The following is a 26,996-nucleotide window of genomic DNA, read 5'->3' on the forward strand; positions in this document are numbered from 1 at the left end:
GCATGTTTTCCTCCAACTCCAGGGGCTCCGGCAGCCCCTGTCCATGAAAGGGGCATTCACTCGCCCCTCCAGAACCAGGCATCCCCAAAGGAATGGCTATGCTTTGCCCCCAGGTGGGCTTTCTGCTGTGAACAAGTACTGTGGGATCTCAGAGGCCATTTGAAGGCCATCTTATCCCACAAGCATCCCCCTATCTTGCTTATCGAGGCCTGACAGCTCCTGAAAGGGGACCTGAGCTCCAATAAAGGACACCACATGGTAATTTACAATGTGGGGCTTACGTCACACACCATGCATCTAGATCAAACACTTAAACATATAGCTCCCATCAGCATAGTTATTTGAAAGCATTTGAAGCAATGTTTTCAAAAACATTCCTCTTCTCTGAAAGCATCTTGGTTCTGATTTGAAATGTCAATGATTATTAACATCCTGTGGTCAAAACAAAACTTGCCCTTGAACACAAACACTAAGGACAGCGACTGAAGAGCCGGAAGTTCATCAACACTTGTGCAATGACTGCTGCCTGGTCCCATCTGGTTTTGATAACAGGGAGGGGGCTAAAGAACAGACTGGAAACCCGACAGAGCAGAAGGAGCCTGATGTAGAAAGTAGGGCAGTGGCCAGACACAAACTGCCACGTGGCGGAACAAGGCCCGGGTTCAGGGCTCGCAGCTGCCGTGTGAATGCTTGTGGCGGCGAGACAATTGGCCTCGCCCATCCCCTGGCCTCCTCCCTGCCCCCACCCTTATAAGCAGGACAGCAATGCTTACCGAGCCCGTCCTGCCACAGCTCCCCCTGGCAGGTGTGCCGAGGCAGAGAAGGGACGGGCAAGTGGAAGTGGCGAGCGACTTAGCCCTGTGGCTCCAGGTCTGGGCACCTGTGTCTCACCTCCCCTGTGAATTCTCCAGGGCGAGGCTTCCCCACCGCACCCCCGCCCCGCCCCGCATCGTGTGCGCTGAGCTGAGCTGGGCCGGGCTGGTGGGAGAGGTACCTGAAGGGTTTGCTGTCGGGGTCGGTGTCCTTAAAGCCCATCTCCTCCAGCTTGCAGCGGCGGTACAGCTCATAGTGCCGGCTGTGGGTCTGCTCCCGGAGGTCCTCCATGTTGACCCGGATCAGCATCTCCCGCAGCTTCACAAAGTCGCAGTGGGCTTCATTTTCAACTGCATAGCAGCAGTTGGGGTATTGGAAAGGAAGGTCACAAGAAGCAGAAATGGACAAAATGAGACGGGAAATGTCTAACAGTGACATCGCCTTTCAATCTGTGTATATAGAGCTCGCAATTTTGCCTCCTAATTGGCTTTTCTACTAAAAAGGCAAATGAAAAGTTACAAGAATGACACTAATGGAAAACTGCAATACCATAAAAATATCTAAGAAGACATTCACTAGCACCTCAACCCAAATTCACCCACCAGACATTCACAGAAATGTTTGCTCTGCACCACTTTTAGGACGATGGCAAATGCACATTCAACCATCCATCTGATAAATACTTGCAAAATTTCTGTTCCCAGGATCATGTGAGGCACTGGAAATTCAAAAACATGGAGTCTTGCCCGTAGGAGCTTCCAGTTTAGTGGAAGAACATAATAGAATGCAAAAATTACCAACATGGAGGTATGTAGCCAAGGTGCAACAAAAGCCCAGAAAAGCCCGGGGGCCTGAGAACTCCAGGGAGAGTAAAGGCTTCAACAAAGAGATGACCGACCCCTAAGATGACTCTTGAAGGAAGGCTAGGAATTAATCAGGCAGATAAGGGACTCATCCTTGCAAGATCTCAATGAGGTCAGGCAAGGTTACACAACTAGAAGTCGCAGGGTTAGGATTGCAATCCAGGTCCTCTAAAGGAGAGACAAAGGCTATGACCAGGTGCCAAAGTCCAAAGGATAAGGGAGAAGAACTAGGACATCAATAGATGACAGTGACAAGGAGGGATGTGGACCACAGGTGTGGCCCATCTGTATGGTAGAAGCTTCAAAGGAGGTGTTTTCAGAGGGTGGATAATGGCCTGATGGCAGCAATGATGACCAGGACAGAGTGGGCCCCACTTTCCAGCCTAAGTGAACAAGCCCCCTCCTCAAAAGAGTAGCATCTGAGATGATGAACAGGCACAGTCACCCCAGATTCTGTTTCACGGGTCTGGGAGAAGGTCGTGGGGACAGGGAGGGACACGAGGATGACAGGGTGGGGCAGGGTTGCAGCAGATTGCATTGCGGTCATCAGAGCAATCTTTCCAAAGCCCAAATCAGCTCACATAACCCCTTTGCCTAAGACACACTGCCTCTGGGAGAAAGCCCCTCGCTGTCATAGAACATATCAGCGTTAAGTCAGGCAACTCCTCAGGACAATCTCCTCCTCCATCCCTGGAGAGTGGTCCCTGATGGCCAGTCACAAGGAGTGACTCTAAGGCCCTGCAAGGCCCAGACAATGCATGGCTTCTCTCACTCAAACAGAACCACGAACTCCGACTTACAAGAAACACTTGGAAAACCCCCTTTGTTGGTTGGGTGTGGGGTGGTCTGAATCGGAGTATGTCACTGGGACCACGTCTGCTAGCTTCTCCTCATTTCACCTCAGGTTCCTGTCTCTCAGACTCCAAAATTCACTCCCAGGGTGGGACTGTTGGTCCAGAAAGCATTTGCAAATGTTCTGGGAGGAGCATCCCCAGACCCAAATGGTAGAGAAGACCAAAACCTAGCATGGTTCTGATGACCAGCGTTGTCCTTACCTGCAGAAAAGCCAGCTATCGCCGGAGGGTGTCTGGCGTGCCCCAGAGCCTGCCAGCCTTTGATGTGATGTGGACAACTTCCCATCAGCTTCTGGTTGTTTGCTCAGTGGCCGGAATGAGTTTACAGTAAACCAGCCACCCTCTCACACGGTGCCCCTGCCATCTGCCACCCAGCGTATGGCTGGAGACTCAGAGGACCAGACACCTCGTACACCCATGGCGATGTCCTGGGCCTTATCCACTGAACTGACTAGTACCACATAATGTGTGTCAGGCAGACCACAAAAGGAAATTTCCTGAGCCCGTAGGCAATACGTCTGTTTTTAATTTGAAAAATAATCATACATACAAAAAAGTGCTTGAAATATACAATTTAAAGGTTTAAAAAAAAAAAAAAAAGAACACCGATGTATCCATGGCCCAGGTGAAACGTTACCAGGGCCCTAGAAGTCCCTTTGAGTCCCTGATCTCATGCCTCTCCTTCCCTGCAACAAGACTTAACCACTAGCCTGAGTTAGGGATTTATCCTTCCTTTGTTTTTCTTTATAGTTTTACCACATATGCATGAATTCCTAAAGTCTGGTTTTATCTACTTTTGGAATCCGTATAAATGGAATCATACGGCCTGTCTTCTTCTATGATTTACTCAGCTCAACATTATGTTTCTGAGATGCATTGCTGTAGATGTAACTAAAGTCCATCCATTTTCGTTGCTGAATAATATTGCATTATTTGAACATTCCACAATTCTCCCAATCTATTTTTAATGGCTATCTGGCTCGTTTCTAATTATTTGCTATTATGAACAATGCTGCTGTGGACACTGTTGTCGGTCTCCTGGTACACTCAGGCGAGTACACATGCTTTCTCACACACTCCTTGCTACCTTACTCCAAGTACATTTATTTTTGTTTTAAGAATGCTTTCTCCATTACAGACAAAGAGAGCCTGCTCACCGCAGAGAATCCAGGTATGGAGCCAGAGTTTGCCTGCTGGCAACACCTACGGATGTTTGAGGCCCAAGCTGAATGAGTAGAGACTGGGGACAAGCTAGGGACTGGTCACACAGGGGCTGAGGACAAGCAAAGAGACAGACAGAAGGGGATCCCTGAGCGCAGCCCCCCTCCTGGAGATTCACTCACCCTGCACCGTGCCCCAGGGATACTGCCGCGCCTTCACCATCTTGTTCCCTATCTTCAGTTCTTCTGTGCTGCCAATGACAGCAAACGGCAGGTGGGCCTGGAACGGGAGGCAGACAAAAGCTCTGAACTCCGGGAAAGGCACTGAGCGACCCCCAGTTCAGCTGCTGGTCATCGCCGGGGCCTCGGCGCTCCAGCTGCAGTGTCCCTCGCTGTCGCCATTATCAAGAGACCTTTCTTAAGCTCCCGAGCTGTGTAGGGAGAACAGGCCTAGTCCAAGCTCCTGCTGTTCAGAAATTCACAATCGAAGGTAACGAGGACACGGTCGAGTGCGTAGGGAACAGAGACAGTAAGTAAGCAGGATAATAAGCAGATACACAGATCAGCCAGCTGGTCAGTCTTCACAGTTGCCGAGGGGAAGAGCCTTTGGAGCGCAGGTGAGTGGGATGAGGGGGGCTATGTGTGGAGAGAGACTAAAGGAGAACCAAGGGGCTGGGATCACTGCCCCCCCTTCCCGGCGTGTGACAGTGCCGAGAATAGGCACATACAGAGACCACACTGCTGACTGACATGGACGCTCCTTCCCCAGAGCAAGAGCTCGCATTGAGCTCCTGAGCCTAGAAGTCAAGTCCCCAAGCATTTACCCACGTGCCCATCCCTGTGCGGGGTTCTGTGTCAGGGGCTGTAAGGGAAGCAAAAGGAGTAGAAGACACACTCTCTCGCCCTCGGGGAGCTTACACTCTGGTTGGGGAAGACTGAATTACATACCCCAAATCACATAAGACAGAATATGCCCAAGGGCTCAAGTGTATGGTCTGGTGCCCTGCACACAGTAGGTGCTTAATAAATACTCCTTGAATGGCAGTGGCACGACCACAGGAATAGCAGAGGAAAGAAAAGTACAAATGCTTGCAGGGGAGGGGGGTAACAAGGAGCGAGGGCTGGAGGAGAGGCAGCCACCCCCATCTGGTAGCGTGGGACCTGGGACACCGGCACTGCACCCCATTCCACAGGGAGCCGGCCAGGTTATAAGTCTGAGTCACCACCGGCCAAATGGAAGCACTGAATAAATACTGTTTACAAACCAGGTGATCCTGGGTGGAGTTTTGGCCAAAAGGGCTTTACACAGAGAAGGAAAAAGTCCACTGGAACAAGCTTTCTTAGCCTGCTTGGAGAAACAGGCTTCAATCTCAGATATTCTGACCCACTTGCTCACTCATCCAGTCTACAAATATTTACTGAGCTCCTACTATGTGCCAGGCATTAAGAAGAATACAACGCCGAAAAAGCTCAGAGCCTTCCCCTGGCGAGTGCACAGTGTGGTAGGGGAAAGACGCACCAACAGTGATAATACAGTCAAGGTCCAGACTATGAACAGAGGCTTGAGGGCTGGAGGAGCTCAGAGGAAGGAGAAGCTAATTCCGTGGGAAGTCAAAGCAGGCTTCACAGAGTAGGTAGTAGCAATCGTACTAACGGGATTGGGAGCTATGGACCTGATATTAGCAGCAGCTCTGTTTCCCACATACCAGGTGCTCTACGTTGTATTATCTCACTGAATCTTTACAACACTAGGATGTAGGTATTCTTATTATCCCATTTTATAGAAGAGGAAACTGAAGTCCGGAAGGGCTAAATGACTTGCCAGCAGCCACACCGCAGTAAGAGGCAGAGCTAGGGGCAGAATCCAGGTCTCTCTGACTTCAAAGCCCACCCCTGCTGGTATACCACTCCCTTTTGGGGGGTTCGAGCAGCAGATGAGGGGAACACTCTAAACCCTGGGGGTGAACTGGCCATGCAAGGCCAGATTGTAAGAGGCAGTTGAAATCTGATCTCACAGCCATCCTTCCTTTCCATTCTCCTCTAACTCTGCACCCCAAGAATGTTCTTCAGAGTGGAGGAACACAGGCGTTAGTCAGGAGCTCAGCCCCAGGACACCTGCTAACCCCCCGAGGTGCTTGGCTATCCAGCTGAAGCAGCTCCCCCTTCACCCCCTCTCAGCTGCTCTCCAATGATCATCTCAGGTGTTCCCACTTCAATGACTGTCCCCGAAGTGCGGACAGAGGACAGAGGGAAAGATGAGGTTATGGATATGGAAGGTGGGTGATGGGTGGAGGTGGGAAATGTCTCATCAGTCCTAGTAGGGGACCGATCACGAGGATCATTGGGCGTGCGACATATAGAGCATGGGATGGGGGGCAATGAAATCCTGAAAACTCTGCCTAAGTGCCAGAGCGTCTGTGACCTCTGCCAGCTGGCTTTGCAGGGGGGGTCATCTGGACACAACTCATTCCCCCTCAGAGACCCAAGACACATCGGGAGCCTCAAATCCACCCCCAAACACTCTCAAGGAAAAGGCTGCCCCTCCTGCAGACAGCCCAAAGCTTCAGTCACACGAAGGGGCAGCCATGGCAGAGGGCGAGACCGAGGGAGGAGATGTTGCACCATTCTCACGCATCCTGGGCTCTCGGCTGAAAGTGATGGAGGAGGAGGGCATGTGAAGTGGGAAGTACTTCTCTGGGCTTAAGAGCAAAAAAAAGAAAACAAAATCCAAGACGAGAATAAAGGAATTAAAAAAAAAAAAGTCAGTATTCCCTTGGGACTGTTATTTTTCTCTCCAAAAGACATTGTTAGTTAGAATGCCAGAGTCACTTACTTTCCCTCCTCCTTAAACTGCTGTCATTTTATCCCTCCCTGCTCTAAAACACACAGCCCCTGCCACGGCAGCTCCAGAGCCCTCCCGAGGCCTCACACACACTCCTTTGCAACTGGCGTCAAAGTCTGTCCTGATAAGTACATGCAAGGATATCATTTCCAAGTGCTCCCAGGCAGATTTCATTCGATTCTACAACAGGCTTATAGGGCGGTTAGTATAAACCCCATTCGTGATTTGGAAAACTGGTGCAGAGACAAGTTAACCGAGTTGCCCAGGTCCCTAAGTCCCGTGCCCAGATCTTCCCAGGGAGCAGTGAGGACACCGCGCTGTAGCCACCAGCCTCTCCCAACCACCCAGGGCTGGAAGTCAGCTCAGCTTTAACCATGCTGCTCTTGAGACACTGATGGCTCTGAAAACCAGAATAGAGTCGAGCAGAGCAGGGAAAAGGCAAACCCTCCAACCAACCCCACCTCCAGGGCTGACACTCTGTATGTGTGGGCCCAGGGAGGAGAGGGGAGATGCAAGACGGCGCAGCTGCTGAAACCTGGACAAGTTCCTAAGGGGACTCCGTGTTACCCTCTCTCGCCCAAGAGACCTCGGATGCCCCAGTCTCAGCCTCCTCCCGGGAGTCTGTTCCCAGACTCACTACCTTTGCAGCCTCATATGTACCTTAAATTCCTCTCGGTACATTTTAAAGTATTTGATGATCCAACTGGCATGATTATTGTATTCTGGTTCCACGACACCCATTCTACTAGGGAGGTTAGATGACCATCCCCCTAAGCCTCGTGAAACAGAGTGTCAGGACCACCGTTTATCTCTCATCTGGTAATATCCCGAATGGATGTGGTTTCCTCCCAGGGGGACAGTATTTCCCAGTCGTTCTGCCGGTTATGCTGGCCTCCATTCTAGGCTCCTACCAGTGACCGAGAATTGTCTGATTCTCTCAAGTCAACCCTTGGTGGTGATGCCCACAGAAGTATGTGCCAACAATGGAAATGGCACTGCTGCCCCAGGAGGAGACAGGCTTGTGCCTATGGGTCTCCCTGTGACCCTCCCGGTCACCCATGCGCTCTCACTGGGCCCAAATGCCTTTGCGGGGGCCAAACTCAAGACCTCATAGGCAGCCAACTGACTGAGCCGAGTCGAGTAACTGGGCCTAGTCCCTGGTCCCTGGCCATGATTTGAAGCATTCAAAGAACAACATTCGATCTGAACCACACAGCAATTTTAAGCATTAAAATCTACAACCTTGAGAGCTCTCAGAGCATAGGTGGAAAGGAGCACGCAACAAGACCTCTCCCTCCCTTCTCTTGCCCCTCAAGCTGAAATAAGGGTTTTCAGAGCCACCCAGAAGCCCAGGGGAAGGCTAGACCTCACGACTCTCATTTCCTGCCATGAAAGTCCCTAGTGGGGAGCTGCAGGATGACCGGGGGCTCTTCTGCACTTGGGCAAGTAGCTTCTTCCCCTCTTCCAATCCAGTTCCCATGACAATTGGCTGGGGTGGCCGAGGCTGTGAGGCTGGAGTCAAATTCAGAATTGAAAGGCCAGCACCCATTCCTCCTACCAGCCAAGCCCGGCTCTCTGATGATGCAGCTTCATATGCACGGCTTGTCCGAAGGCCCAGTTTGACACAGTTGCTCCAGTGGCAGGCAGGCTCAGCAAACCTGTGTATATATTTTATAGCAGCAACTCCCCACCCTTCCCCCATCACGACACATGTAACACACAGCGTTCACATGCACGCCCCCTCCTGTGCACGTGCCCAGTTCAGGCACGCTAGCTGTGAGCCACCCGTCTTTCCCACTCAAAAAAGCCTGGGGGAACGCAAGGGGATGAGTGCTGAGTGATGCTGTTATAGGGCTAACCCGGAACCCACTCAAATTTTTTTTTTTCCACTCAAATTTAGTTTTTCAAAGTGAAACACTGGACTAATGTAAGAAAGAACCCAGAACCCCTTCACAGCCAAAACAGCATGGTTGAGGACTGCTGCTTCGTAGCATGGGAAGTTTCTGACCTTGAGGCCAAGGCTGCCCGAGCTCCAAGCAAGGGCCCAGAGCTAAGTCGAGAGCAGAGCCCAACGTGATTGCCACTCCTGACCCACAATGCAGCCAGAGGTCGTTTTGTGTGATGCCCTGAGATTGCTGAGGACTCTTCGCCCCTATCTGTCCTTAGCAAAGCAAGCCACAAGGCTGAAAGCTGCCTAGTGACTTATGGAATCCACGTTCAGAAGGTGTCTATGGGGCCTGCTGTTCTGAGGTGACTAGGCGCTTCCAGACATCAGTGCCTGATGACGCTTCTCTCTAGGCTCCAATTTTCTTGCAGACTAGGCACCCTTTCAGGTTTTCTCATCATGCCAGAAGCTAGTTTCCATCAAAACGCCCTGACTGCTGGAGAGGATAAACACTAATCTTTTTTTTTTAGTTTTTTTAATGCTCATGACGGGTCAGAGAGGCTACAACTCCACCTCCCACAATCCACACAGCTCTACCCTTGGGCCAGATTTCTGTCAAAGATGATGAGGGATCTCTCATCACAGACATATCTCGGGTGTATTCATGGGCAGGAAGTCAGGCGAGACAGTGACTTGCTGCCCCGCTATGCTAATTTGTTGGCCGATTCATAGGAGGTGGCAGCTGACGCTCTAATGATAACTTCGGGGGTGGCGGCAGCAGGAAAGTTTTCTAAAAATGGCTTTTATTACAAGGCATTCCTGAGTTTGGCTATACCCAGGCATTATGTCATTAGGAAAAACTGATGCCTCTCAACAGAGTAAAAGAAATCTGTTCCCAAAGCAGAGGCCTTCTGCAAGCTATTATCTGTCTCCTTGAAATCACAACATTGACGATTTCGCGGCAACAGCGTCGACACATTGTAAAGAAGGGGGAGTGCGGGAGTGAGAGGAAAGATGGCAAGCGGTTGGTTGTGGTTTTTTTCTTCAATTCATTCACACTTCATAAAGCAGAGCGTAACCCTGAAATTTAAAAATAACATTTCTCTAGTCACCAGAAAAATTGGAGGCTACATGTCCCAGGGGCAAAGGGCTTGATTATCTGAGTACAGATTAGCCTCGAGTCTCCAAAGCCAGCCAGCTTTTTCAGCCTTGCCTTCTTTCGCCGCATCAATTGGTCAGAGACAAGGACCGTTTGCCTTGCCGGCAGTCCCATGGGGGCTGCCTGGCCTAGACCAGTGTGGCATCAGAGAGGAGGGTGGAAGGAGAGGTCTGAATCCCTGAGACTCGGATAATGAAAGTTGACTACACTAAGATGGATGGTGACGTCTGACTGCTATTTGGTAAAATAATAATAATTAAGAGCAAATGGCCAGAAAGTTGAAGTCCTGTACTCCCACTCACGTTCATGGTTCCGTTGATCTCTGCCACCGCCTCATCGTCTGTAGGAAACTGGTAGATCTGGACTCCATTGCTGACAAGCTCGCTGGTGATTTTGATTTTGAACTTTGTTAGCTCGCTCTTAGAAATGGCATCTGATTTGGCAATGATGGGGATGACGTTCACCTAGAGAAGGGAGGAGCAAAGCGGCGTCATTGTTGGTAATCTGCAGCTGATAGCGGCACGACCTAGGACTTCTACCAGCTACCAGAGGGAGCAGCTCAACACAGTAGTCCAGGACTGGCCACCTCCATGGCCAAACAGCAATATAATATACGACAATGAGTGCTTACTGTTTGCTGGGCACTGAACTAAGTGCTTTACAAGAATTAACACAATTAACCCTGACAAAAAACCCTCCCAGGAGGTATTAGTACCACAATGAGAAACTGAGGCACAGAGAGGCTAAGTAGCTTGTCCAAGGCCACAGAGCAGGTAAGTAACAGAACTGGGATCCACATCCAAGTTTAGCCTTATTCCTAAGTCCACAGTCTTAACCTGCCAGCTCAGATCCAAACTGATGAGCTATGTGATATCTTAATATCAAGGTCACTGCTTGGGTGATTTGAAGCACAAAGATGAGAGTTGGGAATCGACAGTGGACAAGGGGAGAGGTGGCAACTCCTTGCTAACAGTAAATTGTCCCAGCCCATCGGTGCAGGCTAGCCCCAGCCAGTATGAAAGGAACCACATGCGAAGGGAAGAAGGGCAGGGCTCTGTGAAGATGCACACCTGGCCCTCTTTCTGGCAGCAAACACTGATGAACCTACCCACTTACGTGATGATGACCCTGTGTTACCAATTTGATCTGAGACTTAGCCAAAAAGAGTTATACTGCCGGAGTCTCATGATTAATTTCTGCATAAAGAAAGCAGGTACAGGGCTTCCCTGGTGGCGCAGTGGTTGAGAGTCCGCCTGCCGATGCAGGGGACACGGGTTCATGCCCCGGTCCGGGAGGATCCCACATGCCGCAGAGCGGCTGGGCCCGTGAGCCATGGCCGCTGAGCCTGCGCGTCCGGAGCCTGTGTTCCGCAACAGGAGAGGCCACGGCAGTGAGGGGCCCGCGTACCGCAAAAAAAAAAAAAGAAAGTAGGTACAAATGCCCAATTTTGGACAGCAGGAGAAAGGACTAATGCTACCCAAAGTACAATCCACCTGAACCTCAATCCTTGAAATACCTCCAAGAAGTGACAAGGCTTTTACTGCTGGAGGGTAAAGAAACCTACATGCCTGAGTGAGACACAGCACAGCTAAGCTCAAGTTCACACAGAAAGCACAGTTGGTCCTGCCAGCAGACTCCAATGGGCTGGCATGGATGGTACTTGGGTCCTGAAAAGAGCTCTAGACTTAAGACAAATCCCACCTCCTCTGCTCTTTGCCTCAGGAACGCCTCTCAAGGCTGACACTGCAGCTTCAGGTGCTGGTCAAAGAAAGACTGCACCTTGGAGGTACCTCCCTTAAAGCCTTGGGGCGTGGGGACCGAAGCCCTTGGCAAGGTGGCAACACTTTTCGCCACGTCCCCCACTGGCACGTTGTAAACACAGGCCTACCTAACTTAGCTCTTCCGCCAGCCGCATCACTCTGCTACCCTCTTCAAGACATGCAGGATGCGGCGACACTTCCTAAGTGGCCCGTTACTCGTGGGCAGGGAACTCACTGCTGTGAAAAACGAAAAACTGCTCCTATTTCGATGCTAGCTGAAACTCCGTTTTTATAGTGAATGTGCTACTAAACAACTGCATATAAAGTAGATTTTTTTTTGTAAAATAAATTCCTTGGAGTCAGAGAGAGCTCGGTCTGAATCCCAGACCCATTGCAAGTTGTCTGACCTGGAGCAAGCTACTTGACTGTGCCTCAGTTTCCTCCTGTGTAAAATGGGGATAATAATAGTACCCACCACACTGGATTATTGGAAGGATGAAATAAAAACAATGCCTATAAAGTACTCATCACAGTGCCAGACACATATGAAATGTTAGGGGAGGAAACGTACAAGTAATTAGGCTTTTTAAAGAATCCTGTGGTCAGGCTTCCCTGGTGGCGCAGTGGTTCAGAGTCTGCCTGCCGATGCAGGGGACGCGGGCTCGTGCCCCGGTCCGGGAGGATCCCGCATGCCGCAGAGCGGCTGGGCCCGTGAGCCATAGCCGCTGAGCCTGCGCGTCCGGAGCCTGTGCTCCGCAACGGGAGAGGCCACAACAGTGAGAGGCCTGCGTACCGCAAAAAAAAAAAAAAAAAAGAATCCTGTGGTCGACTCTTTTGCACAGCCAATAATTCTTTAACATGAAGAATCACTGTCTAATTTATATCGGATGTGGGACTTGCATTTTTCAGTTTATCTTAAAGCAGGATGTGCCTGATTCCCACAGCCATCTTCCTTGGGTATGGAGGCAATATAACCTGGTGCCACAGATCTGAGTTCAAATCTAGGCTCTGCCAGGAGCTGGCTATATGACAATGGGCATGTCACTTAACCTCTTAGAGCCTCAGTTTTCTCTTCTATAAAATGGGAGGTAATGATAGTGTTTGCCTTACCGAGTTGTTGTGAGGATTCAATGAGATACTCCATGAGGTACTTTTACAGTGGTGACATATAATAAGGGTTTAAAAAATGGTAGCTGCTATGATAAAATTATTATTGATAATAAGAATAGTAACTTTGGAAGTCAAGTTTGCATGTTTGATTCTAGTAAAGGTCAGTTAACATCAGGACAAAGGAAAAACACCTTTGCATCACCAAAGCCTAAGGCCCTAGACCCAGACAGCTGTCTTGCTTGCATCCACCTTTATTCCCAAGAGGGATCAGGGCAGAAAGACAGCTCAGGGAAGACTCATGCCCAGTGCTGGGAAAACATCGCAAAGCATACAACTCAGGTGCTGGGTCAATCAACACCATCTTTATGGAGGGACAGGGAATGAAGGGGAGGATGAAGATGCCACAAAACCTCTCCTGAGCTCTGGCATGTGCATTGCACAAGAGACCAGCAGGAGGGAGCCCAGCTTGCCCTGCCTCCCGCCTGCCCTGGTCCCTGCCTCCCAGGCCTCGGTACCTTACTGTCCAGCTTCTTCATCGTCACTAGGTCCAGAGACTTCAAGGAATGACCCGTGGGGGCAATGAAGTACAAGCAGGCGTGGATGCGGGAATCATGGTAGTTGTGCAGTAACCTGCGAATCTTCAGCTCCTCCTGCAGGTAGGCCTCAAATTGGGCGTCGATGAATTCCACAATGGGCCTGTAGCTAAAGGAGAGAGTAGGGAAATGGCCAGACCACTTCAAAAACCTGCATTTTGATAGGCTTCGAAACTCTTTTAGAAGCTGAAAATGTCCTTGGTAATCTGACTCTCCCCATCCAGCTGGATTTCTCCATCTCCTCTCAGTGGGGCCTCCAACTCCGTCAGACTGGCCACCTCTTTGGTCCCCACGTGAGCCAACCATATGCCCGTCAGTGCGCTTTCTCTCTAGAATGTGCATTTCTCTCTTCTCATCCCAATCCTGCCCTCCCAGGCCTCAGGGCTCGGATGAATGCCCATCTCCTCCACAATTCCCCAGTTCTGCCAGAAATCCCTTCTGTGACCCAGGAGTGTAAAAAAGAATTATGCTATTGGATCGCTTACTGTTGTTTCACAAGGATTAGTGTTCCCTCAAATAGACTGTGTCCTTGTGAAGGGCAGGGACAGTGAAGGGCCCTTCTCTGCCCCCATGGGGCCCCGATGCAGCGTGGAGCCCACTGGCAGTATCTGTGGACGGGCTGATTGCACACCAGGCTGGGCTCATGTCTCCACTTCCTGCGTCTCCCCAGCAGTGCCTAATACTCAAGCTGGTACCCAGTGGTGGTCAGGACCTCTCCTTGACCCATTGCTGGGGAATCTTCCAGAACACAGTGGGTTCTGCTCAATCTTCCTGGGTTCGAGGCGCTCCCCACTTGGCTCCCCTAAGGTTCAGATATTTTTCCAGTTCTCATTTCCTCTAAGGTCATGACTTTAAAATCTACGTATTCGGACAAAATTGGGTAAAGATAGTCCCGCCTGCACAACCTTAACACATGTGCGCGCACACACACACACACACACACCCCCCACACGCCCCACCCCCCAGCTCACTGAGTCTCCAGGCACGGCGCTCCCGTGTGGCTCCAAGTCTTGCTGGGAGTCTCCTCTCTGTCCTGGGAAGCTTCTCTGTTCTCTCCCAGGCCATTCCTGCCACCCCTGCAGCCTCTTCCTGCTCTAGTTAGGTCATCTTAGCCTCCGCCCTGCCTCTGTTCTCATCTCCCCGTCTGTCCGCTGCCCCTCCCTCCAGGGCTTCTCCCTTCAAGCTGGAAGAGGTTTAGCATCCGGCCCGGGACAGGGAGTCTGCAGAGACCACTGTGGGAAGGGAACACGATTGAAGGAGGAGCAGCAGCTCCCACCCTGAGCCTTTTTGAAAGATCCCCCTAGCAGAGAAGGCAAAAGAGCTCTTTTAAAAAGAATCACAGAATTCTAGATTCTGAGAGCTACATACAGAGAGAGCCAGATGCTGGGTACCTCTGGAGCCTCAGAGAAAAATCTAAAAATATAGTCCTTTCTTTTTCCTTTGACCCCTATGAGTCAAACATTGTTCTGAAGGGTAAGAGCATCAAAGAATCTGTTGGTTGCAGAGATCCTTAGAAGGTTCCTGAAGAATTAGGAGTGGGGGCGGGGGGATACATCCCTTAGGTTTATCCAATTAATTTTCAGGTGACAGGCTCACTTGAGTGATCTAATTATGGCACTGCTACATTTTTTCCCTCCATTACATAACTTTTTTACTTCATTTTTTTTTTCTTTTTTGCGGTACGCGGGCCTCTCACCGTTGTGGCCTCTCCCGTTGCGGAGCACAGGCTCCGGACGCGCAGGCTCAGCGGCCATGGCTCACGGGCCCAGCCGCTCCGCCGCATGTGGGATCTTCCCGGACCGGGGCACAAACCCGCGCGCGATCCCTGCATCGGCAGGCGGACTCCCAACCACTGCGCCACCAGGGAAGCCCCTGGACCATCTTTTGTTGTCATTCTACACATCACATGCCCGTTAGCCCTGCGTGGTCCTGGTCACTCCCATGGCCTCAGTTATCACTGTCTCCTATCTGCTTCCTAGACACCCGGAAGTCATCCCAGTCTCCTTCTCCCACGTGCCAGTCCTCAGTGCAAACGCAGCTGTCAGAAGCTCCCCTGCTAGAAACCCAGAAGGCCTGGTCACAGACATTATACTTGAACAGCACCATCTCAGCCATCAAAGCCAAGATACCATAAGGTCAGGTCTACCGGAACAGTGCCCAGAGTGACAACACCTAATCTACTCCATCCTTCCAGCCACCTCTTCCCTCTATGCTCACTGCTATTCCACGCTCTCCTCATGGACTCATCACCCCTCAAAAATGTGTCCACTGTGCCCTCTGAAACCCCTGAACCATGGTAAACAAAACTGCCTACCTCTTTGCCACTCAGAGTGTGGTCCTTGAATAGGCAGCACTGTGGTCACCTGAAAGCTTGTTAGAAATCAAGACTCTCCAGCCCCCAACCCAGACCTACAGGATCAGAATCTACATCTTCCTAAGAGCCTCAGTGGCTTGTATGCAACTTTAAAGTTTGAGAAGTGCTGGCCTATATCATCTTTCTCTTCGCAGAACTTGCCTTACCTCTTCACACTACTGGTAACCCCATTCTCCCCTGAGGACCCTGCAACCCTGAGGACCCCGCAACCCTGAGGACCCCATTGCCTGGCAGCCCCCTCCTATGTAGGCTTCTTTTTTTTTGGCTGTGCTGGGTCTTCGTTGCTGCGTGCGGGCTTTCTCTAGTTGTGGCGAGCGGGGGCTACTCTTCGCTGCAGTGCGCGGGCTTCTCATTGCAGTGGTTTCTCTTGTTGTGGAGCACGGGGTCTAGGCGTGCAGGCTTCAGTAGTTGTGGCGTGCAGGCTCAGTAGTTGTGGCACACAGGCTCAGTAGTTGTGGCTCGCGGGCTCTAGAGCACAGGCTCAGTAGTCGTGGAGCACGGGCTTAGTTGCTCCGCAGCATGTGGGACCTTCCCGGACAAGGGATCGAACCCGTGTCCCCTGCATTGGCAGGCGGATTCTTAACCACTGCGCCACCAGGGAAGTCCCCTGTGTAGGCTTCTTATTCTCCCACAACCTGTGTACATTGGGCTCAGTGTGTGGGCATTCAGGTAGCCCCTCAGCGCCACTTCTAGGGCGTTATCCTCTACCTCAGTGTAAAAAACTGTCTCCGTTTGAGGCCTGTTCCATCCTCTTGTGGTGGTGCCTGACCCCGTCTTTCTCCCTGTTCTGGTGACTGCAATGTGCTTGAGGACAGGCCATCAACCTTCAGCCTCTTTACTCCTTGATCGCCTCAACTTCACCAACCTCCAGCTCCCTCTACTTCAGCCACCTACACATCAAAGCATTTGCCAGGCCAGCTTCACCCAAGACAGCTTCTAACGCCCCACTATCTGACCACCACTGCACAACTTCCCAGCTCTCCTATGCTTTCAGTCTGCCTAAACCTGATCTTTCACCTCATAGAATCCTCTGGTACCTTGACCTCTCCGTTATCTCACAGGATACCAACCCCCTCCTGGCCTCATCTCCTTCTCGCCCAGGCTGACCCCCATAACTGATTGTCCAAAACGCTCTTTTATCAGCTCATCTCCCACCACACCCCTGCTTTCTACCCTCCCTGCCTAGCAAACCTGCTGGGCGGAATAAATTTCAGGATCTGCTTTCTGCTCCTACACCACTGCTGCTGAAGTTGACTCGAAGCAATCACAAAACTTTGGGTCCTGGGGACTTCCCCGGTGGTCCAGTGGGTAAGGCTCTGTGCTCCCAATGCAGGGGGCCCGGGTTCGATCCCTGGCCAGGGAACTAGATCCCACGTGCATGCCACAACTGAAACCCAACGCTGCCAAAATAAATAAATAAATAAATATTAAACAAACAAACAAACAAAAACCTTTGGGTCTTGGTACCCAAATTCCTGGCCTCCAACCTCATTATAGGCCTTTAAAACAGCACGACAATCCTTTTGCCCGGCCTTGATTGGCTCCATTCCTACTGCTTTCATTGACCATGCCAAACTTTCAACACTTTCCTCAAGCTTCAGAACTTATTCATGACCCCTTCCGTCTCACAAGACGGTATTATCTTCTACTTTATCAACAAAATCAAGGTCACCAGGCTCACACTGCCCCAACCCACCTCACTCCCTCGCCTTCCCTGTTCCCCTCTGGTCTCTGAGGATGAAGGGTCCCTCATCCTGTTCAAGGTCCACCATCCCTTGTGTACTTGATCTTATTTCTTTCAGGCTCTTTGAGAACCTGGCTTCATCTATCAGCTCCTCACCTACTACTGACTACTCCCTCCCCGCAACCTATAAACAGGCTTAAGTCTTCCCTCATCTCAAAAAAAAAAAAAAGATCTGGGCTTCCCTGGTGGCACAGTGGTTGAGAGTCCGCCTGCCGATGCAGGGGACACGGGTTCGTGCCCCGGTCCGGGAAGATCCCACATGCCGCGGAGCAGCTGGGCCCGTGAGCCATGGCCGCTGAGCCTGTGCATCCAGAGCCTGTGCTCTGCAATGGGAGAGACCACAACTGTGAGAGGCCCGCGTACCGCAAAACAACAACAACAACAACGACCAAAAAAAAAGATCTTTCCACAGCCCAGTCCTCCTCAACCACACATTTCTCCCCAACTACTGCCCTGTGTCTTTTCTTCCCTTAGCAGTCAAGTTTCTTTTCTGCACCTACCACAGGGTCTGGCATGTAACAGGTGCCCAATAAATATTTAATGCATGGATGGAGTAGATGAAAGAATAATCTACTCATTTATTTATTTTTACTTCTCGTTCATTCCTCAACGCACTGTAGACTATTTTCCACCCTCACCAGCATCCTAGCTGAAACCTTCAATGGATACTTTGGGGTTTTTTTGGTTGTTGTTGTTTGAAGTATAGTTGATCTACAATGTTGTGTTAGTTTCAGGTGTACAGCAAAGTGATTCAGTTATACTGTATATCTTCTTTTTCAGATTCTTTTCCATAATAGGTTATTACAAGATATTGAACATAGTTCCCTGTGCTATACAGTAGGTCCTTGTTGTTTATTTTGTCTATAGTAGTGTGTATCTGTTAATCCCAACCTCCTAATTTAGCCCTCCCCCGCTTCCCCCTTTGGTAACCATAAGTTTGTTTTCTATGTCTGTGGGTTGGATACTTTTGGTTTTAAATGATGAAAAGTTAGAGGTGTTTATTTTCTTTTTCCCATCAATGTATATATCATTCATTCATTCAACAAATGTGTACTGAATACCCACTCTAAGCCAGTTCACTAGCTTGTACTCATCCTGCAAGATTTCAAGACTTAGCCCAGTCATTCCTGATCACCTCCTCTCCCCTTTCAGCAACCTGCACCCTATACTCCCGCCACCAGGCTTGACTGCTGCTCTTCCTGTGCGCACAGGCCCCCTCCACATACCTCTGTTACTGTACTTACCACATTATGTAGAGTTTGTATACATATTTGCCCCCTCTACTCAACTACAAGCTCCTTAACTAGAGACTGTGTCTTATTTCTCAGTAGCCCTGGCACCTCACACTGTACCTGGCACACAGTAGGCATTTAGTATTTTATAAACTGAACTAGATCTCCCGCATCAATTGGTTACTATTTTCTATCTCTCACATCTGCCCCCTCCTCTCCATCCTGGAAGCTTCTGCTCCTGTTCAAGCCCTTGTCATCTCTCCCATCCTCATAAAACTCACCTGTGACCTTCTTGCTTCCCTCCACACACTGCTTTATCTTTTTCCCAGCTCAGAAAAGCTTTTTAAAGGAGCAATGTATATCCACTTTATCTGCTTCTTTTTAAATTTTTTCAACTCTTTTTATTTTTTAAATTAATTAATTGGGTCTGCATTGGGTCTTCATTGCCGCACACAGGCTTTCTCTAGTTGCAGCGAGCAGGGTCTACTCTTCGTTGCGGTGAGCGGGCTCCTCATTGTGGTGGCTTCTCTTGTTGCGGAGCACGGGCTCTAGGCACGCGGACTTCAGTAGTTGTGGCATGTGGGCTCTAGAGCGCAGGCTCAGTAGCTGTGGCACACGGGCTTAGTCGCTCCACGGCATATGTGATCTTCCCAGACCAGGGCTCGAACCCGTGTCCCTTACATTGGCAGGCAGATTCTTAACCATTGCGCCACCAGGGAAGTCCCCGAAATTTATTTTTAATTATGCAAAGAATACATGTACTTAATCTACCCTCCTCAGAGGTTACTAATAGTAGTTACCATTTTTAGTTTGTTGATTATTCTTGCAGACTTTTTTCTCTGCTTCTATAAACAGAGAGAGAGAGAAATGTTTGTTTTACTGGGAAGGGGCAGATTTATACAAATGGCGTCATGATCTGTGTATCATTCTTCAACTTCTTTTTTTCACTTAACATGTTTATGTAAGTATATATAGATCTAACTCATTCTTTTACACTGCCAAATACAGTTCCATGGTATGGTTGTACTATAGATCATTTAGTTGCCCTATTGGTGGAAATTTAGACTGTTTAAAAATTTTTTTTTGGTTCCATAACCAATGCTGCAGCGAACATCATTTTTCTATGCTTTTTATGAACATGTACAGTTGTTTCTCTAGGCTATATTCCTAAAGGTGGACCTGCTGGATCATAAGATATTCACATTTAAAATTTTAACAGATACCATCAAATTTGACCTTTACAAAATCTGTGTCAATTTATACTCCCAGCAACATGAATAAAATTACCTGGTATTAATGGATATTATATTTTTATGTTTTATTTTTGCAAATCTGATAGATGAAAAAAATACTTCCTTGTTTCATTTTGCATTTCCCTACTCACTGATGAAGTTGAATGACAATCCTTTCATATGTTGATGGGCCATTTACATTTCCCCTTCTGTCAATTACTTGTTTATTTCTCATTGAATTGTAGAAGCTCTTTTTACATTTTAGAAAAATCCTTTGCTATACAGGTTGCAAATATTTTCTCCCCATCTGTAGTTTGTTTTTACTTTTGTTTATAGTATGTTTCAATAGACTATTGACTGAAAACATGCACAACCTAAAAGTAGAGAATTATGTTTTATTTGGTGGACAAAACTGAGGCCTTAAGCCCAGAAGACAGCTTCTCAGAGAGTTCTGAGGGACTGCTCCAAAGAGGTAAAGGAGGAGCCAGGATATACAGGGGTTTTTGCAACAAAAACCAGGTAGTCAGAACATCAAAAGATTACTGTTAATTAAAGAAAACCAGACATCTCAAGTTAATGAATGTAGCACTTTTCTATGTATGGGAAGAGACAAGAGTCTGGCTGGGCTCACTGAAATCATGCCTTTGACAGGCATCTTAACTATCTAGGGCCAGTATCCTGCTTTTCTCCATCCATTCTGAGTCCCCGCAGGGTGCACTGTTGCAGGTGGCCTCAGTGGCTGCTGGCTTGATGGCCTCAATATCCTTTGTTTACTGAAAAAGCAGGCGACACTTTTCACCCACAAGAAAAAGGTTTTTGTTTCTGTTTTGTTTTTAATTTTAACAAATTTAAATCTGTCAGTCTTCTATGACTTTTGGATCTTGTGTCATGATTAGAAAAGCCTTCTCTAAGGGATCAATAGCAGAATAACTAAGGCAGAAGAACGGATAAGTGACCTGGAAGATAAAATAGTGGAAATAACTACTGCAGAGCAGAATAAAGAAAAAAGAATGAAAAGAACTGAGGACAGTCTCAGGGACCTCTGGGACAACACTAAACTCACCAACATTTGAATTATAGGGGTCCCAGAAGAAGAAGAGAAAAAGAAAGGGACTGAGAAAATATTTGAAGAGATTATACTTGAAAACATCCCAAATATGGGAAAGGAAATAGTTAACCAAGTCCAGGAAGCACAGAGGGTCCCATACAGGATAAATCCAAGGAGAAACACACCAAGACACATATTAATCAAACTATAAAAAATTAAAGAAAAAGAAAAATTACTGAAAGCAGCAAAGGAAAAATAACACACAAGGGAATCCCCATAAGGTTAACAGCTGATCTTTCAGCAGAAACTCTGCAAGCCAGAAGGGAGTGGCAGGACATATTTAAAGTGATGAAGGAGAAAAACCTGCAACCAAGATTACTCTACCCAGCAAGGATCTCATTCAGATTTGATGGAGAAATTAAAACCTTTACAGACAAGAAAAAGGGAAGAGAATTCAGCACCACCAAACCAGCTTTACAACAAATGCTAAAGGAACTTCTCTAGGCACGAAACACAAGAGAAGGAAAAGACCTACAATAACGAACCCAAAACAATTAAGAAAATGGTAATAGGAACATACATATCGATAATTACCTTAAATGTAAATGGATTAAATGCTCCAACCAAAAGACACAGACAGGCTGAATGGGTACAAAAACAAGACCCACATATATGATGTCTACAAGAGACCCACTTCAGACCTAGGACACATACAGACTGAAAGTGAGGGGATGGAAAAAAGATATTCCATGCAAACGGAAATCAAAAGAAAGCTGGAGTAGCAATTCTCATATCAGACAAAATAGACTTTAAAATAAAGACTATTACAGGAGACAAAGGAGGATACTACATAATGATCAAGGGATCGATCCAAGAAGAAGATATAACAATTGTAAATATTTATGCACCAAACATAGGAGCACCTCAATACATAAGGCAAAGGCTAACAGCCATAAAAGGGGAAATCGACAGTAACACAATCATAGTAGGGGACGTTAACACCCCACTTTCACCAGTTGACAGATCATCCAAAATGAAAATAAATAAGGAAACACAAGCTTTAAATGATACATTAAACAAGATGGACTTTATTGATATTTACAGGATATTCCATCCAAAAAGAACAGAATACACATTCTTCTCAAGTGCTCATGGAACGTTCTCCAGGATAGATCATATCCTGGGTCACAAATCAAGCCTTGGTATATTTAAGAAGATTGAAATCATATCAAGTATCTTTTACAACCACAATGCTATAAGACTAGATATCAATTACAGGAAAATATCTGTAAAAAATACAAACACATGGAGGCTAAACAATACACTACTTAATAACCAAGAGATCACTGAAGAAATCAAAGAGGAAATCAAAAAATACCTAGAAACAAATGACAATGAAAACACGACGGCCCAAAACCTATGTGTTGGAGCAAAAGCAGTTCTAAGAGGGAAGTTTATAGCAATACAATCCTACCTTAAGAAACAAGTAACATCTCAAATAAACACCTAACCTTACACCTAAAGCAATTAGAGAAAGAAGAACAAAATAACCCCAAAGTTAGCAGAAGGAAGGAAATCATAAAGATCAGAACAGAAATAAATCAAAAAGAAATGAAAGCAAAGATCAATAACACTAAATTCTGGTTCTTTGAGAAGATTTAAAAAATTGATAAACCATTAGCCAGACTCATCAAGAAAAAAAGGGAGAAGACTCAAATCAATAGAATTAGAAATGAAAAAGGAGAAGCAACAACTGACACTGCAGAAATACAAAAGATCATGAGAGATTACTACAAGCAACTCTATGCCAATAAAATGGACAACCTGGAGGAAATGGACAAATTCTTAGAAATGCACAACCTTCTGAGACTGAATCAGGCAGAAATAGAAAATATGAACAGACCAATCACAAGCACTGAAATTGAAACGGTGATTAAAAATCTTCCAACAGGACTTCCCTGGTGGCACAGTGGTTAAGAATTCGCCTGCCAATGCAGGGGACACAGGTTCGAGCCCTGGTCTGGGAAGATCCCATGTGCCGCCGAGCAACTAAGCCCGTGTGCCACAACTACTGAGCCTGCGCTTTAGAGCCTGCGAGCCACAACTACTGAGGTCCACGTACTGCAACGAAGAGTAGCCCCCACACACCACAACAAAGAGTAGTCCCCGCTCACCACAACTAGAGAAAGCCCGTGTGCAGCAATGAAGACCCAACGCAGCCAAAAATAAATAATAAAAAAAAATCTTCCAACAAGCAGAAGTCCAGGACCAGATGGCTTCACAGGCAAATTCTATCAAACATTTACAGAAGCGCTAACACCTATCCTTCTCAAATTTTTCCAAAATATAGCAGAGGGAGGAACACTCCCAAACTCATTCTATGAGGCCACCATCACCCTGATACAAAAACCAGACAAAGATGTCACAAAGAAAGAAAACTACAGGCCAATATCACTGATGAACATAGATGCAAAAATCCTCAACAAAATACTAGCAAACAGAGTCCAACAGCACATTAAAAGGATCATACACCATGATCAAGTGGGGTTTACCCCAGGAATGCAAGGATTCTTCAACATACGCAAATCAATCAATGTGATACACCATATTAACTGAAGGAGAAAAACCATATGATCATCTCAATAGATGCAGAGAAAGCTTTTGACAAAATTCAACACCCATTTATGATAAAAACCCTGCAGAAAGTAGTATAGAGGGAACGTTCCTCATTATAATAAAGGCCATATATGAAAAACCCACAGCCAACATCATCCTCAATGGTGAAAAACTGAAACCATTTCCACTAAGATCAGGAACAAGACAAGGTTGCTCACTCTCACCACTATTATTCAACACAGTTTTGGAAGGTTTACAGCAATCAGAGAAGAAAAAGAAATAAAAGGAATCCAAATCGGAAAAGAAGAAGTAAAGCTGTCACTGTTTGCAGATGATGTGATACTATACATAGAGAATCTTAAAGATGCTACCAGAAAACTACTAGAGCTAATCAATGAATTTGGTAAAGTAGCAGGATACAGAATTAATGCACAGAAATCTCTAGCATTCCTATACACTAATGATGAAAAATCTGAAAGTGAAATTAAGAAAACACTCCCATTTACCATTGCAACAAAAAGAATAAAATATCTAGGAATAAACCTACCTAAGGAAAAAAAAAAACCTACCTAAGGAGACAAAAGACTTGTATACAGAAAATTATAAGACACTGATGAAAGAAATTGAAGATGATACTAATAGATGGAGAGATATACCATGTTCTTGCATTGGAAGAATCAACACTGCGAGAATGACTCTACTACCCAAAGCAATCTACAGATTCAATGCAATCCCTATCAAACTACCGCTGGCATTTTTCACAGAACTAGAACAAAAAATTTCACAATTTGTATGGAAATGCAAAAGACCCCGAATAGCCAAAGCAATCTTGAGAAAGAAAAACGGAGCTGGAGAAATCAAGCTCCCTGACGTCAGACTATACTACAAAGCTACAGTAATCAAGAAAGTATGGTACTGGCACAAAAACAGAAAGATAGATCAATGGAACAGGATAGAAAGCCCAGAGATAAACCCACGCACATACCGTCACCTTATCTTTGATAAAGGAGGCAAGAATATACAGTGGAGAAAAGACAGCCTCTTCAATAAGTGGTGCTGGGAAAACTGGACAGCTACATGTAAAAGTAGGAAATTAGAACACTCCCTAACACCATACATAAAAATAAACTCAAAATGGATTAAAGACCTAAATGTAAGGCCAGACACTATCAAACTCTTAGAGGAAAACATAGGCAGAACACTCTATGACATAAATCACAGCAAGATCCTTTTTGACCCACCTCCTAGAGAAATGGAAATAAAAACAAAAATAAACAAATGGGACCTAATGAAACTTCAAAGCTTTTGCACAGCAAAGGAAACCATAAACAAGACCAAAAGACAACCCTCAGAATGGGAGAAAATATTTGCAAATGAAGCAACTGTCAAAGGATTAATCTCCAAAATTTACAAGCAGCTCATGCAGCTCAATATCAAAAACACAAACAACCCAATCCAAAAATGGGCAGAAGACCTAAATAGACATTCCTCCAAAGAAGATATACAGATTGCCAACAAACACATGAAAGAATGCTCAACATCACTAATCATTAGAGGAATGCAAATCAAAATTACAGTGAGGTATCATCTCACACCAGTCGGAATGGCCATCATCAAGAAATCTACAAACAATAAATGCTGGAGAGGGTGTGGGGAAAAGGGAACCCTCTTGCACTGTTGGTGGGAATGTAAATTGATACAGCCACTATGGAGAACAGTATGGAGGTTCCTTAAAAAACTACAAATAGAACTACCATATGACCCAGCAATCCCACTACTGGGCATATACCCTGAGAAAATCATAATTCAAAAAGAGTCATGTATCAAAATGTTCACTGCAGCTCTATTTACAATAGCTAGGACATGGAAGCAACCTAAGTGTCCATCAACAGATGAATGGATAAAGAAGGTGTGGCACATATATACAATGGAATATTACTCAGCCATAAAAAGAAACGAAATTCAGCTATCTGTAATGAGGTGGATAGACCTAGAGTCTGTCATACAGAGTGAAGTAAGTCAGAAAGAGAAAGACAAATACCATATGCTAACACATATATATGGAATTTAAGAAAAAAAACAAATGTCATGAAGAACCTAGGGGTAAGACAGGAATAAAGACATAGACCTACTAGAGAACGGACTTGAGGATATGGGGAGGGGGAAGGGTGAGCTGTGACAGGGCGAGAGAGAGGCATGGACATATATACACTACCAAACGTAAAACAGATAGCTAGTCGGAAGCAGCCGCATAGCACAGGGAGATCAGCTCGGTGCTTTGTGACCGCGTGGAGGTGTGGAATAGGGAGGGTGGGAGGGAGGGAGATGCAAGAGGGAAGAGATATGGGAACATATGTATAACTGATTCACTTTGTTATAAAGCAGAAACTAACACACCATTGTAAAGCAATTATACCCCAATAAATATGTTAAAAAAAAAGATGTGGCACATATATTCAATGGAATATTACTCAGCCATAAAAAGAAACGAAATTGAGTTATTTGTAGTGAGGTGGATGGACCTAGAGTCTGTCATACAGAGTGAAGTAAGTCAGAAAGAGAAAAACAAATACTGTATGCTAACACGTATATATGGAATCTAAGAAAAGAAAGAAGGTCATGAAGAACCTAGGGGCAAGATGGGAATAAAGACACAGACCTACTAGAGAATGGACTTGAGGATAGGGGGAGAGGGAAGGGTAAGCTGTGACAAAGTGAGAGAGTGGCATGGACATATATACACTACCAAACGTAAAATAGATAGCTAGTGGGCTTCCCTGGTGGCGCAGTGGTTGAGAGTCCGCCCGCCAATGCAGGGGACATGGGTTCGTGCCCAGGTCCGGGAAGATCCCACATGCCACGGAGTGGCTAGGCTCGTGAGCCATGGCCGCTGAGCCTGTGCGCCCGGAGCTCCGCAATGTGAGAGGCCACAACAGTGAGAGGCCCGTGTACAGCAAAACAAACAAACAAACAAAAAAACAATAGCTAGCTAGTGGGAAGCAGCCGCATAGCACAGGGAGATCAGCTCGGTGCTTTGTGACCACCTAGAGAGGTGGGATAGGGAGGGTGAGAGGGAGGGAGATGCAAGAGGGAAGAAATATGGGAACATATGTATATGTATAACTGATTCACTTGGTTATAAAGCAGAAACTAACACACCATTGTAAAGCAATTACACTCCAATAAAGATGTTTTAAAAAAAGCCTTCTCTACCCCCAAAGTTATAAAAATATTCTCTTATATTTTTTCCTCATATTTTTAGAAGTTGTTTTTAATCCAACTGGAATCTATTTTTGTGAATGGTGTTTGTGTGGGATGGTCTCATCTTATGTTTTCCTAACGGATGGCCTATTTTCCCAGCACATTTTCTTTTTGTTTTGTTTTGTTTTTTTTGTGTTACGCGGCCATCTCACTGTTGTAGCCTCTCCCGTTGCGGAGCACAGGCTCCGGACGCGCAGGCTCAGCGGCCATGGCTCACGGGCACAGCCGCTCCGCCGCATGTGGGATCTTCCCGGACCGGGGCACGAACCCGTGACCCCTGCATCGGAAGGCAGACTCTCAACCACTGCGCCACCAGGGAAGCCCACATTTTCTTGAATAGTCCATTCTTTCCTTGCTAACTTACAAATGCTAAATGCCCATAGAAACATGAATTTGATCTTGGACTCATTTTTCTGTTCAACTGTTCCGTTTGCTATTCTTTTTTTTTAA

The 26,996-nt window shown here is 46.9% G+C and overlaps 1 protein-coding gene across 9 annotated transcripts in view; it reads right to left on the minus strand.

Moving 5' to 3' along the window:
- SEPTIN6 (septin 6) overlaps window positions 1–26,996 on the minus strand; it is a gene marked incomplete at its 5' end in the record, with an annotated part of 66,413 nt that overhangs the window by 13,992 nt on the left and 25,425 nt on the right. For all 9 annotated transcript variants that reach the window (XM_082681577.1, XM_082681572.1, XM_082681578.1 and 6 more), the window contains 4 exons: window positions 995–1,163; window positions 3,874–3,970; window positions 9,879–10,040; window positions 12,962–13,148. In XM_082681577.1, the coding sequence (XP_082537703.1) occupies window positions 995–1,163; window positions 3,874–3,970; window positions 9,879–10,040; window positions 12,962–13,148 (615 nt within the window). The remainder of the gene's footprint in view (window positions 1–994; window positions 1,164–3,873; window positions 3,971–9,878; window positions 10,041–12,961; window positions 13,149–26,996) is intronic.

Source organism: Grampus griseus (assembly GCF_964374135.1).
Source record: "Grampus griseus genome assembly, chromosome: X".
In the NCBI taxonomy this organism is placed as follows: Eukaryota; Metazoa; Chordata; class Mammalia; order Artiodactyla; family Delphinidae; genus Grampus; species Grampus griseus.